Source organism: Rhineura floridana, chromosome 18 (genome assembly GCF_030035675.1).
Source record: "Rhineura floridana isolate rRhiFlo1 chromosome 18, rRhiFlo1.hap2, whole genome shotgun sequence".
Lineage (NCBI taxonomy): Eukaryota > Metazoa > Chordata > Lepidosauria > Squamata > Rhineuridae > Rhineura > Rhineura floridana.
In genome coordinates this window covers 10,826,207-10,841,383 of record NC_084497.1, presented here as the reverse complement: position 1 = coordinate 10,841,383, position 15,177 = coordinate 10,826,207, and the positions used below count along the sequence as shown (strand labels likewise).

General features: G+C 44.3%; 1 protein-coding gene across 1 annotated transcript in view; it reads right to left on the bottom strand.

The window, feature by feature from the left end:
* INSR (insulin receptor) overlaps nucleotides 1-15,177 on the bottom strand; it is an 87,392-nt gene that overhangs the window by 58,094 nt on the left and 14,121 nt on the right. Inside the window, exon 2 of the mRNA XM_061602074.1 lies at nucleotides 11,447-11,995. Within this exon, the coding sequence (XP_061458058.1) occupies nucleotides 11,447-11,995 (549 nt within the window). The remainder of the gene's footprint in view (nucleotides 1-11,446; nucleotides 11,996-15,177) is intronic.

Genomic DNA, 15,177 nt, shown 5'->3' with positions numbered 1-15,177 from the left:
GCATGAAGCTCTGGGAGGAATCAGCTTCGGGACAGCCATCATTTTAAGAAGGACACAAGTGCCCATCTATTTTGCCAAAGGAGAGGGCTGAACTGGCCTCAGCTGCACCTGAGAAGGGACAGGCAGGGTCGCCAAGGCCTGGCTCAGTTTCTGCAGGACGCAGCCCAGTTGTAAGCAATGCAATTATTAAAAGGACAAAATAATCAGCAATTCCCCCCAGGGACGCTTCTCCAGCCTTTCATTGAATCTCCACAGGAGATGCCAACTCTCTTGAGCACAGTCGTTCTTCAAGGTAAGCCCTTCAGTGTACAGCAGTATTTTTGTCTAGGTCCGCGTTATGCTAACTTATACAAACTTTTTGAAGTTTCAAAACAAGACAATGGGAGGCTTCTTTTGTTTATGGACTGAGACCAGAGACACCCACCACGCAGGCGAGACGCGCATTATTAGGTCACAGTCCTAGAAGTCCTTTCTGCTTTGCGCTCAAATTCCCTCGTGCTTCTCACCGCACAGCACAGACGGCAGATCCACATCTGCTGGAAACACACACACACACACACACAAAACCTGAGAGAAAGAAAGAGCGCGACTTGTCTTACGCAATGTGATTGCAACACCGCAGCACGTGAAAGACTTTGTAACCACGGGTGTTCCAGAACTGTTGGCATTTCAGCAGTTCATTAATTTATCCTGCTTAAGCTTCTGAGAATGGAGATTTGTATCTTTTCTCCTTGCAGTTCAAGTTTCCGACAAGGGAAAGTTCCTAAATTCTTCATGGAATTTTTGGGAGTGGGGGGGCAAGGGGAGTGAGAAGGAAGGGAAATCCCTTAATTTCATTCCTCTGGTTTGTATAAACCAACTGTTTGTCTAATTCTAGAAAGAAAGAAAGAAAGAAAGAAAGAAAGAAAGAAAGAAAGAAAGAAAGAAAGAAAGAAAGAAAGAAAGAAAGAAAGAAAGAAAGAAAGAAAGAAAGAAAGAAAGAAAGAAAGAAAGAAAGATCAGACAAGAGGGACTTTGCCCTTGCAAGGACCAGCGTTTATCATTCTCTGGTTTCTGGGGAGCGCCCGAGAGGGAATGCCAGGAAAACATCTGGAGTGTGTTGTGCCTGAATGGGACATGGGGAGCATTTGCTAGAGCCAGTCCTGTTACCAAAAGAATGACAACATAAGGCCAAATGCAACCAGCAATGAAGCAGCAGCAGACCAGAGCAGCCAGAAAACGAGGACTCTGTCAGCGCCCTGCCTGCCCCCAGGCTGTCATTAATGTAGCTGAACAACTGACCTGAGGCCAAACAGCTAGAAAACCTTCTTCTTCTTCTTCTCCAAATAATGAAGGCTTTTTAGAATAACTTCCTGGGAAGCTTAAGGCTTCCACTGGCAAATTCCAAGCCGCAAAGACAGATGCAATTTCTACCTGTTAGATACAACCCAAAAGCCACTTCTTAGGGACCAGTCCTCCTTTGATCCTTCTAGGACCCAAGCAGAGCCCTGTGGCGGCAACAGCTGGATCAGGCCGGGGGGGGGGGGATCTAGTCCAGCATCCTGTTCTCACAGTGGCCAGCCAGATGCCACAATGCCGCAAGCAGGAACCGGGTGCAACTCTCCCCACTTGGGACTCCCAGCATCTGACATTCAGAGGCATTTACTGCCTCCGCCAGTGGGGGTGCAACACCCACTGCCAAGCATTCTACTAGTCAACAGTGACTTTCCTGTGTTATGTACAGCGCAAGAAGACGAGCAAGCTGCCTTTTGCCGAGTCAGAGCATTGTTCCATCTAGTGCAGCATTGTCCACGCTGACTGGCCGCAGCTCTGCAGGATTTCAGGCAGGGCTCTCTCCTAGCCCTCTCTGGAGCTGCTGGGGAATTGAACCAGGGACCTCCACCCCTGAGTCCTGGCCCTTCTCACGTGACCACACACAGAGACACACACTCAGGAGTCTTATCCAATCCGAACTCCTGAGTGTACGTTTTCAGCCGGGAGAGAGGCCGATGCTCGTGGCTGAGTTTATGCTCCACATGCACACGGCCCTGGGTGCAACCCCCCATTTCTTTCAGTTCATGTGATCCCAGGAGCTGGTGATGGGGAAGGGTTCTGCCCCTCTGCCCAAGACCCTGGAGAGCTGCTTACCAGTCAGGAGAAGACGATGTTGGCCTAGGTAAACCAGCGGCCCAGCCTGGCATAAGGTGCCATCCTGTGCCCCTGTTACATGGACATCTCTGAACACCAGTGAAAGCCAGTGAGACCACCCTGGATCCAATGAATTGCTAGCTGTGGCCCTCCAGACTGTTTGTTAGACAGTGACCTGGCCACTGGCTACAATGGCTGGGACTCAAGCTGATGGGAGTCAGAGCTCAGCAGCACAATCCATCAGTGGCCTCGATAGGCAGAAATGGCTTGCCAGCTCGAACATTTCCTGATAAGCCTTTGCTTGCTGTGTGGACAGGGGGCGGATAGTTTGGACTACAATTCCCATCAGCCTCAGCACGTGCCGCTCAGGGCTGATGGGAGTTGTAGTCTAAAGCAACTGAGGGGCACCAGGTTGGAGGAGGCTAGTCGGAATCTTTTCTTGTCCCTTGGCACTTGGTTTCTAAGAAAAAGAGGTGCTCAGGCTCATCTAACGCTCTGGGGAAAGGCCACAGCTCAGTGGCAGAGCACCATTCTTGCATGCAGGCGGTCCCAGGGTCAACCCTCGGCATCTCCAGGCAGGGCCGGGAAAAAAGCCCATCTGAAGCCCTGGAGAGCCACTGCTGCCAGCCAGTGCAGGCAGTACTGGGCTAGATGAACTAACGACCTGATAAGACGGCTTCCTATGTTTCTAACTTTCCCAGGCTAATCCCATCTACGGATGGCACTACATTTATGACTTAACACATTCCAGGCACTTGCCACTGAGGACCGCTTCTAGGGCTGCCTACAGCCGTAGTTCAGCGACAGAGCACACGGTCTGCATGCAAAAGATCCCAGGTTCGGTGTCTCCTGATACGGCTGTCTGAATCCCCGAGAGCAGCCACCAGTCAGCAAAGACAGCACTGAACTAGATGACCAATGGCCTCACTTGGAATAAGGGAGCTTCATGCACGCATCAAACCCTTCTGTACAATGTCTGCCTTTTGCTCTGTCTGTGGGCGAAGCTCACTTGCTTGCTCTCCAAGTTGTTTTGCAAGCTCCGCTCCACACAAAGGAGGAAAGGCCTTCGTCATCTTCATCCTCCTCCTCCTCCCCCAGCTCCAGCTGACAGACACAGAGCCTTGCAACCAGGGTCGAGCAATTCCAGCATGGCCACATAGCCAGAATTCCACAGGAATTCCAGAGCAGCGCAAGCGAGGGTAGCTCACAGCGACAAATGTGTGTGCTCTGCTAAGTGGGAAAGCATGCAATGGATGTGGAGAAAGAGCATGCCACAAAACGCTCCTGCAGCAGAGACTCGCACACAGTTGCTATCCCTCCAACCTCCCCTCTCCCACTGTGATTTTGCACCTCTAATGAGACACTGTACAGAAGGTAAGAATGTAAGAGGAGCCCTGAAGCAGCCACATCAGGCCAAAGAGCTCCGGCATCCTCTCCTCACGGTGGCCAAACAGACATGCCCCAATGGGGAGCCCCCAAGGAGGACCTGAGCACGGCAGCAACTCTCCCCACCTACAATTCCTAGGAACTGGTCCTGCCTCTACTTTTACACTGTGCCCTTGAATCCCTTCTGCAAAATAGCGACAGTCTTGAGGCACCCTCAGTATTGCCCGGGTAGAACTCAAGTGGGAGGAGAATGGAGACAAAGCTAAGATGAGCCGGCTTCGCCTATCATTGCCACCGGCTCCACCTACTGTGGGCCTCCTTGCCTTCCACCCTACCGGTCCCCACGGGCACCACTTGACACTGGCTTTACTGATACCTGTTCTTACCTCTCTGCAATATATTGTTAAATTACCAGCCCACTTTCACCTAATGCTAGCTCTGGCAAACATTTACAGGAGAGTCCACAGCTGAGGACAGAGGACACACTCGGCATGTAGATTGGTGATCTTCAGTGTGGTCCCTGGCATCTCTTTGCCAAAGAGGCAACAAGTGACAGGAAAGCCTCCCTGTGACGCCCTTCCCTGGCTCTCCCTGTCAGGTTCCTACCTGCTCGTGGTTACTGCCTGTCTCTAGGCACCACCAGGGACTCCACCAGTCCGGACTGTCCTTTTTTATGGTTTCCCTCTCCGCTCTAGCATAGATCTTAACAGATCCCCCTGCTAGGCAGCACCACCAGTCACGTCCTATAACCAGTATTCCTAGAGACTCTGCCTGAGTCTCCCTCAATTAGGTTACCTCTGTGACTGCGTGCTTAAGCTGTCCCAATCCCTTTGATTTACTCAGACTGCTTATAATTCTGGTTTGCTCTGAATACTTGTGGTGTTATATTCTTCCCTTCACCCGCTGCCACCATTTGCCACTTTTCAGCCTTGGTTATTTACCTCACCCTCCCTTCTGGTCTGTGAAACCCCAGCCAAGGATCAGGCCTCTGGTAAACCAAATAAGTATTTTATTATATAACAGAGATAACAAGATTTCTTTAAAAGGCACTTAAGCATATGGTTACATCTATTCCTGAGGTACTGGTCTTAGTATTAATCCGAACTCCACCCTCTTCTCACATCCACCAACTCTCCTCACATCCACCAACTCTCCACACAATCTCCTCTCAAAACCCACCAAAACAACCCTCTCAAGTCCACCAACGTCCACACACGTCCACACCACATCCACCTCACATCCACTTACCATGTATCTTCTAAACAAACAGCACTTACCCTATTTACACTAATATAGGAACATCACACTCCCTTCCGCCTGAGATCCTGGAAAACTGCTCCCAGGCAGAGCAGAGAAGAATGGTAGCCTGGCCGGGCAAATGGCCTGACCTGGCACACAGTCACAGCTTCTTTGCTTCAATGACAAGAGGCGTAGGCAGTTGTGCACGGTGTGGACGAAGCAGGGGCTCCCAAACCGAGGCCCGCGGGTCACCAGCAGTCCATAAACTTCATTCAGGTGGCCCTGCGGCTTGTCCACATTAAACATTCCTTAGATTTTTAATTGTCTTCTTACTGTGTCTTTTATTTCTTATATTGTAATACAAAAATCACAATATATGTAAGAAATAAAAAGAAACAAAAACACAGCACGGTAAATCATGAAGCGGCCTATCAAGACATCAGCAGTTTTTCATTGGGGGAAAAAGTTTGGGAACCACAGGCGTGGAGAACATTTTTCTCCCTCTCTCACAATACTAGAAGCCAGCAGGGTCACCCAATGAAGCTGAATTTTGGAAGATTCAGGGCAGAGGAAAGGGAGGAGTTTTTCACACAGCACAGAGAAACGGCAGAATTCGAATCCACAAATCGTAGCGATGGCCTGGATGGCTTGAAATGGGGATTAGACATATTCATGGAGGAAAAGGCCATCGATGCCTGTGTGTGTACTAGCTAGGGATGGGGTCCATTGGCCGGTGCTGGTTTGAAAGCATTCTATAGACGTAACAGGCTGTCATCGATTCAAGTTTGTTCTTTGCCAGCAAGCCGCTGCTTTTACCGATCCGTTTTTTCCCTCTTGGAAAAAATGTTGATATTAATATCAATTCAGCAAGGCCCCACTTTCCAGCGGTTTTCACTTTTCAGCGGGGACCTTGAACGTAACCTGCCATATGAGTGGGGCCCTACTGTATTTTGAAATGAAATATCCATATTTTAAAGGAAATGTTGATAAATTAAAGGAAATATAGATCAATTGAAGGACATATCAATAAAATATTGCTATTAATATTAATATTTTAGATGCTGACTTTTTATTAAAAAAATCTGTTTCCAAAAGTAGCACAGAAAATCCCTACATAAAAATCCAATCTGCAATGATAGCAAATTCATGGAAAATTCAGTACCAAATCCGGACTTCCGGGAAGGGTGACTTCGCTTGTGCCTGCTTTTGGGACGGGCTCCCGCCTCAAAAGAAGCTTATTCAGATATAAATCAGTCAGAACATTTTTTTTTTGACTGATGAAATTTCTCCCGGGCAGGGAGAAACGTAGAGATCAACCTCAAAGCCTGTTTTTGTTGGGAGGACTGGATTTCATTAATTTATGAGATAAGGTCCAGCCAACAATGCCGGACGGACTTCCTAACAAGCTCTATCTGCTTAAGCGATACGTTTATCTTTTCTTGAAAGAGAGAACGGACTAACAGGCAAGCACCCTTCTTTCTATTATTTTTTTTACTTGGTTTAAATTGTTGCAGCAAAAGGAGATTTGTCAGATTGATCGGCTTTGGACAACTTCTGGGTGAGATATAGCTCTTCTCTGTTATTCACGAAATTAACAGCTTATCTCTGTTTCTGTCGCAAAAAGCTGTCCTGGAAGTGCATTCTAAAGATAATAAACAGAAGAGGGATTTCTATTCCTGATTTCTATTCCGAGGAATATTATATTGTCTGGGACTATTCTCTTTTTGGTCTATTTTATTTTGACGAATCTGCTTCTTCACGACGCCACTAACTGTTTTGATGCTGGGAACTAAATTTATTTTGCATTCTTGAACGTAGAGAGATAAGGCAGGTTGCTCTGTTTATACTGTGATGTCATCAAGCCTGGAATATTAACCCAATTGTTGCTGAAATAAGAAGTGGTTCTTCTTTATTTTTGTTTTGCTTTGTTTTCGTGGTTTTAAAAATGGCAATCAAGAAAGTGGCTGAGAATCTGGAAGTAATTATGTTTCAGAAAATAATGGATGAGATTGAGATAACGAAACAAACCCTGCGACAGGGTAGTAAGGAGCTGAAAATTGAATTGAGCAAAATGACGCAGGAGTTTAAAGAAATAGGGGATCCTGTGAGAGAGGAGAATGAGATCAGAGATGAGAAAAGAAAAAATAAAGGGAAGATACAAGCCCTGGAGATTGGAACAAATGTGGAATTGGAAAAAGATCTGGAGTTTATGGATTTTAGAAATAAAATCTACTGTTTGGAATTTAACGTTATCTCTGAAGAAATTAATGAAGATATTAGAGATAAAGTTATCAATGGCTTGGATAATCTTCTGGACTGGAATGATGTGATGGAGCTTGATATAGAGAAAATCTATGGAATTAACTGCAGTCATGTGACAATGGAAAAACTCTTAAGAGATGAGCCAGTGCATTTTCTAAAAAAGAAGAACACAGATATGAATTTACAACAATGTTTCAGCAACTTATTCAGAATGGATGGCAAGAAAATATTTGGGATAGAGGAAATTCCCATCAGACTCTTATTATATGACTATGGCTACAACAGCAAGATTATTATGGAATACTGATAATGGAAGATTGGACACTGAAATTACTGGACTTAACAGGACTATTGAAGATGGAAGATGGAACTAACAGGGATAATGGAATAATGGCTATTGAAATTATTGGACCTAACAGATTCTGATGAGATGGATTAATCGAAATGTTTATTTGGACTATGATTATGACAATAAGATTATTATAATTATTAACGAGATGGATTAATTGACATGTTTATTTGGAGAAAAATTGATAGATATATTTCTTGAAGAATTGAAACCTCTCTTTGACTTTTTGTGGAAAGAATAAAGTAATGTTTATGAGATTTGATGATTAATTAAGATAACTACTGGAGGAAAGTGATTTTATAATATGATTTAAGAGACAGGATTGTTATATATTGTAGACCTATAACTGATTTGATATGTGAAAAATGGGAAGTCAACATTTTATTTTTTTTTGTTTAATCATTTTTGTTTTGTTTTGTTTTTTGTCTTTGAATGTTTTATGATTTTGTTTTCTATGTTTTATGAAAATTTGAATAAAAATTATTGTAAAAAAAAAAAAAAAAGGAAAATTCAGTACCAAATCCAAATTGGGCAGAATTCTAGCACATCCCTCCCTGGTACTATCTCTCCTGTGAGTTGGCATGCGTCTGATCACCAGCTGCAAGTGGGGAAAGTTGCTGGTGTGCTAGATGGGCCCCCTCTGGCCTGATCCAGCACTAGATGACTCTGCATATGTTCTTAGAAGTCCCACCCCAAATATGGGTAATGAAATCACTTGGCTACACTGGAAAAACGACACCCATTACAATTCTCAGGTGCCAACCTTCAAATAAAACATCCAAATAAAAATAAATAAATCGCTTTTTCCTTCTCTCAGACTAGCAACAGGAAATGTACTTCTTTTGTGTGTTGTTTCCAAAGCTTTTAAGAAATATCACACTCTTGAGAATTGGGCCAATTTAATCCAGAGCTATCTTGGGTCCCTATCAAGAGAGGGGACGAGGTTAGGAGGTGGGAGAAGGAAATGGCACACAACAATGCTTGGCTTATGATTTACAGAAATTCCCAGGACATTTAAAATAAGTTGCAGGAAACTGTTGCTAAGAAATATTCCTACCTAAGTAAACATTACAAGACACTGTTTCCCACACACACCTCTGAACTTTGACACTTTCTGAAAAGGCAAAGTCTTGGTAGCAACTTCGACAAAGCTACGATGCATGGGGCTCTTCAGGGATTGCAGAACTCGGCCAAATGGGGCCTGCAAGCAAATAGCTTTCCTTGGGCTCCCAACAGATCTAAGAAAACAGCCTTCAGGGCTCAACCCCCTAGAGCAGCCCACAGTTCCCCACCCACTCCCTACAGCAGTTGCAAATCAGCAACTGCAAAAAAACGCAGAAGAGCAAAGAAGCCACTTGAAAAACCAGGGCTAGCGAGCCAAATCAGACTGGAATGCCAATTTTGGGAACAGACGTGCTTTCGCCAGTGGGAAGATGGACACATGTGGAGTTTGAAGGAGGTGGGGAGAGAGGAAGAGAAGAGAGATACGCAGTTACAAGAGAACAGAACTGGAAAACGCAAACATGCTCGAGGGAAAAGCTTCCCTTGCCAGGATTTAAGGTCGAGGCTGCAGCCCCCCCCCTATTTTGTCTGCTGGATCAGACAGAGGAGAGTTGAGATTAGCTCAAACAGAACGTGGCAAACTGCACACAAGGCTTTTGTGGCATTGAAAGGGGGAACACTCGCCTCTGCTACCAAAACAACAACAAAAACAACTGGGGCCCTAAAATAAATAAATTATAAGCACTTCTGAGTGGTTAACATGAAGTAAAGAGGCATATCACATGGAGGGGGGAGAAGCTCAGGCCTGGTGGTCAAAAGAGGCTCTCTAGACTCTGCACCTCTGTGCCCTCCTCTGGCTATATGTGCCCTTGAACTGCGCTGACGACGCGTCTCGTCAGGATGGAGAATGGTCACATCCACTTTTGCCACACCCACCAGAGGTTTGTGGCCTCTGGAAGCCTGCCTGCAAGGGAACGTGGCCCTGGGGCTGGAAAAGGCTCCCCACCCTTGACAAATGAAGTAGCAAGGGGAAGTGAGAAGGGAATCCTTTTCCAAGGATCTAGCATCTGCTAGAAGGAAGCTATTGCAGCTCCAAGTGTTGCAGGCAGTAGGTGAGAACAGGCTAGCAGCATCCAGCTAAAAAACTGGTAGAGGCGGTCATTATGTTCTATGCGCATCAGCTAGGCCTCCTGGGACACACCCTCGATCGAGGAGAGAACACTGGAACAAATGAACACCAAAAAGTCTCAGACAGCTATCCAGTGTTGTTGATTCCTAGCAACTGGCATTTAGAAGCATGTACTGCCTCCGACAGGGGAGGGAGACTGTAGCCATCCTGGCTGGGGATGTGTTCGTGAGCCGTGCGCACACACACCATACACATCAAGCTCCTTCAAAACTTGGCAGTCAAATCGTACACAAAGGAAGTTCAGCCGTCACAATAGTTTGCTGAGTTTAAAAGGTTTTTTTCCCCAAGCTGTGTGTATATATCTTCAACTGTAAGCGCTTACCACTCCAAATGTTTGGACTTGTAAAACAATTCTTTTTTTATAAAAATGTAAACAAACAGAACCTACAAGGAAGCTTGGGTGTGTTGAGTAAACTTGAGAATGAATTTAGCCAGCAATCAAGACCAAAGTCTTTGTTTTCTCTCTCTCCCTGAGCAAAGCCAAACCACTAACACAAGAGATTTGAAATGCACGGAATGATTATGGTTAATGATAATAATATGGCCAGTGCACACAAGATACAACCTATTGTTAAGCAGTTTCTGAACTTAAAAACAAACACAAATACACAGAGCTTTAGGCTTTTTAGTTTGCTTAAGTTGAAACACCTCAATGTGGAAAGGAGACCTCAAGCTAGAGGGCTCCCATGCACCGATCCTGAAGAGGTACAGGCACCTGCCCAGGGTCATCCAGTCCCTTCACCCAGCCTGTGCACCTGGCAGGAGCCATCCTGGGAACCTGCAAAAGAAGTTGCAAGCCCCCCCCCTTGCGCTTAGGAACAGATCAGGCTCTTTGTTGGCCTAAATGTAAATGTACTGCCTTCAAGTCGATTCCAACTTATGGCAACCCTATGAATAGGGTTTTCATGAGGCTGAGAGGCAGTGCCTGGCCCAAGGTCACCCAGTGAGCTTCATGGCTGTGTGGGGATTTGCACCCTGGTCTCCCAGGTCGTAGTCCAACACCTTAACCACTACGCCACACTAGCCCAGCATTATTTGCTCTGACTTGCAGCAGCTCTCCTGAGCCTCAGGATGATATCCTTCCCAGCACCTTCTAACCTTGAGATGCCAGGGATGGAACTGGGGATTTTCTGCAAGCAAAAGCAGGTACTCCACTGCTGAGTTGGGACCCTCCACACAAACACACACATACAGACTGGGAAGTTGAACCGAAGGAAAGTATCACTGCTCCTGGGTGGAACATCTGCTTTGCATGCAGAAGGTCCCAGGTTCAATCCCCGAAGGCATCTCCAGGCAGGGTATATGAGTTGTAGCTCAACAATATCTGAAAAGCTTCCAGTTCCCCAACCCTCCTGTAAGAAGTAGCATTCCTTCCTGCAGGTGAGAGATGGACGAATGCCTCCATTTAGAAGAGGTATTCCCTCATGGCGGGGGGAGGCCTCTTAGAGCAGGGATGGGGATCACCTGTGGCCCTCCAGATGTTGCTGGGCCCCAAGTCCAGCAGGCAGCATGGACAACGGTCAGGGACAGTGATGAGCGTCACAGGCCAGCAAACACCTGGAGGGTCACAGACTCCTGACCACTGTGCTAGGCTGCATTTCTGAAAGGTAATCTGAGCCTTCCGTAAGCTTATGTAAATTTACAGTGTGCCTTAAGCTTTGTCTTCATGGCCAGTTAATATGTTACTGTGCCTTTAAGTAAAAACTGATAGAACTCTGGGAAACAGAGGGAAGCTTGGACTTCTGGGGCAGCCGAGAAGGAGTTCTAGGACTGCCGGGTCCTGTTTTACGCCTCTGTTAAACTGCAGGGATAGTTCTGTAAGAAAATGAAGTTAATCTATTCACGCCTTTCTTGACTGGAATGTAACATTTTGTGCAAAACCCTCTCCCTACCTTTCTGGCAACGCTCATGGCTCCAGCATCGCTCTATGAAAATGCCATTGATCACCGTTGGCGAACACATGCTTTTCCCTTGCGCTGTTCCTGGGCACACATCCCCACACTCCTCGTCCCGCTTATTGTCGACAATATAGTTGTCTTCAACAGAGTCCACAATCCGAGACCAATCAATGGTGGACAAGTAGCACAGTTCCGCATTCTTCTCGATCCGCACAGCCCCCCGCGTGATATTCATCAGGCTGTGAAGGCCAACCTCTTTCAAGTGAACCATCTCGAAGATGACCAAGGCGTAGTTGAAGAACAGGACAGTCCCGCGGATGACGGTGAGGTTGGGGAAAAGCTTCTTGAGGCTTTCCAGGCCGTAGACCCGGAACAGCAGTAAGTACTCTGTGATCATCGTGAGCTTGGGGAAGCTAAGAGCTCGGAAGTCATCAGTCTTGGTTCCAAACATGAGAAGGATCTCCAAGTGCCCCTCAACCACAGTGCAGTTCTCAAGTTCCCTGATGTAGGTTAGGTCGTTGCGGATTTTCATACTTGGGCAAACTGAAGACAGAGAAAGAGAGAGAACCAGAGAAAAGGTTAAAATAAGTAATTGAAGAGTTTTCTAGCTGCCAACAATATACTTCTTCTCCCACCTGGCAGGGACTATGGCTAGAACCACCAGTGGTGACAGCTGGGGGTTGCATCCAACTAACCTTTAACCAGAGCGGACCCACCAAAACTAATGGTCTATGTTAGTCATGTCCATCAATTTAAATGGGGTTATACGCCATGACCTACAACTGAGTACACCCTAAAACTTTGTGCTTGAGGGTGCTTTTCCCTCCTCTCCTCTCATTCCATTTTCCTCGTGTCATGTCTTTGTGAGCCTGAGGGCAGGAACAGTCACAGAACTGATCTTTGTAAGCTGCCCTGAGAGTCTTTTTGGTTAAAAGGTGGGGATATAAATACAGTAAGTAAATAAATAAAAACAAATTTACTGGCTCTGAATGTAACAAGAGACCTTTAAACCCCCTCCCCAACATAAACAGGGTAAATATCTGACAAAAGTGGAAGTGTATAAAACGATTTCACTATGAAATCAAGACTTTAAATTATGGTCCAGTATATTGGCAAGCTGGTTAAATATCTTCTCAGAAAAATGTATTAAAGAGGGTCAAGCTGGATTTGTTAGGACAGGAAAATGTCACTCTGGATTCGAAGAATTCTAAATGTTGTAACAAAAATGTAAAAAGCAACATGATCTTTATGGCCTAATATTCTTAGACGCAGAAAAAGCATTTGATCATGTGGAAAGAGAATGTTTATTTCACATTGTGGAAAAAATGGGACTGGGGTCCACTTTTGGATTAAGCTAATATATGGAAACTCAAATGCCTTTGTTTATGCAAGTAGAATGAGGTCAGAAAAATTCAAGCCATACAGGCAGACATGACAAGGATGTCCACTGGCACCAGTATTATTTAACATTGCAATAGAACCCTTGGCAGAAGCTGTCAGAATGACTCAAGATATTGAAAGACAGGAGGTAGGAAATAACACGTTTAAAATAAATTTATATGCAGATGACACAGTCCTGATATTAAAGAATCCAGAAAGATCAATTTGGGAAGGTTTTGAAACCTTCTGAAGATTATAGTCAAATATCAGAATATAATATTAATTTGACAAAATCAGAGTGGTTTGAACACAAAAAGATGTGAAAAATTATTTAGCCAAGAAATATCTAATTCCATGGAGGGAAGCTCGTATTAGATATCTGGGAGGTCAGATAACTTAAGACCTGGAAGAAACTATAATATTTAATCATAATAAGCTAATGCAAGAAACAAAGAAAGATCTCTTAAACTGGGAGAATTTAAAGCTATCTTGGATGGCTAGGAACTCAGTTACAAAGGTGAATATAATGCCATGAGTTTTATTCCCGCTGTTAAATATACCATTGAAGGCTAATGAAACTTTAATTAAAAATGGCAAAAATTATTATTAGACCTTTTATGGGCAGGTAAGAAGGCAAAAGAAACAGCAAAAACATTATATCAACAGGAGACAATGGAGGCCTAAGATTTCCCAATGTAAAATGATATTACGATGCTGCAAAATTAAACTGTAAAGTCCACAGTATTAAATATTGAAGAAGATGGTTTGTCTACTGCAATAGAAAAACACTCTCTGGTGTTGTGACAAGAAAGATCTCTTAATAATAAATGAAAACGTAAATACTAAAGATATTTATTCAGTAAGGAAAAAGTTAAAACCAAACTGAGCCCAGGTTTATCACCATTTACAGTACAGCAACTTACTACAATAGTGAATGTAGTAGAAAAGATCTGTTGGGGAGTATGACCCTGCTGGGAGAAATATGAATTAACTGACATTAAGAATATGCTGATGGGAGGAATATGTAAAACATTTGATCAGGTTAAACAAACTCTAGAATATGCTCAACCGTCTTTTCTTCAATATCTTCAAGTTAGAAATACAGTTAATAAATTACTATAAATTCATGGGTCATTAAGATTCAACAAAATTACGATCTCCCAAGAGACCCTATGGTAATATTCTTTGGGTACCTCATGGATATAATATCAAAAGATATAGAAATGAAAACTTATTTAATAATGGGAGCCAGAATGAGGATACTCCAGAACCAGAAGAATACCATCACTCCTTCTGTAGACTTTTGGCTAGCTAAAATCTGGGATACGGCATGCACACTTTTAGTCAAAATGTTAAGAAGTTCAGACCCACTGAAATGAATGGGCCAAGTTGAATGAAACTGGCACTGTTACAGGTGCCACATAATACTCATTCCACACTTGTAAGAAATAATCTTTAGTGTGGTTGCACCTATGCTTCGGAACTCCCTGCCTATTGACTTTAGGCAGGTGCCTTTGATGTACTGTTTTTGGCACCTGTTAGAACATTTTTATTTAAGCAAGCCTACCCAGACACAGAGATGTCGACCTGTTTAAATCTCTTTTTTAGCTCACTGTTAATTTTAATTATCTTTGAAATTTGTTTAATTACTTGCTTTTAATTATTTTAGTATTTTTGTAAACTGCTTATAGGTTTTGTTACAATCAAGCTGTATACAAATTGTGTTAAATACACACACTAAAATTAAATTAAATAGGTAAAGGTGCAATCCTCTGGTGTTTACTCCAGGACAAGGGGAATCAGGATGAACTCAAGGGAGGGTGTCTGTGCAGCTGGGCAGCGCTAGCAGAAATCCCCCAGTTGGGTGCAGCCACGGAACTCTGCCACCACCCGAGCACGACCAAGGCTTGTCAGGAAAAGGGCAGAATCTATTTGTCCAATATACTTTAATTGAATTTTAACTAAAAAAAAAAACAAGAATAATTCAAAACCAAAGTGTTTACTGGTAATTAGTAAGATTCTGGGCCAGTTCTAAGTCCACGTGAGCGTTAAAAACACACAGAACCACATCCAAGATCACAAAGGCACTTCATCTCCAAATCTTGCTGCTGGTTCTATCCTGTTACATCCCCATGCTTCTCAACAGTTGCACCGGGGACCATGGATCACAGCATGTCCCACTCAAAATTGGTCACCAATGAAGCTAAATGTTGGAAGATTCAGGAAAAAAGAAAGTCCTTCCCCATGCAGCAGCTACTTGAACTATGGAATTTGCTCCCAAAAGAGGAAGAGATGGCCACTGACTTTGATGGCTTTACAAGAGGAGTAGACTAATTTGTCCTGAT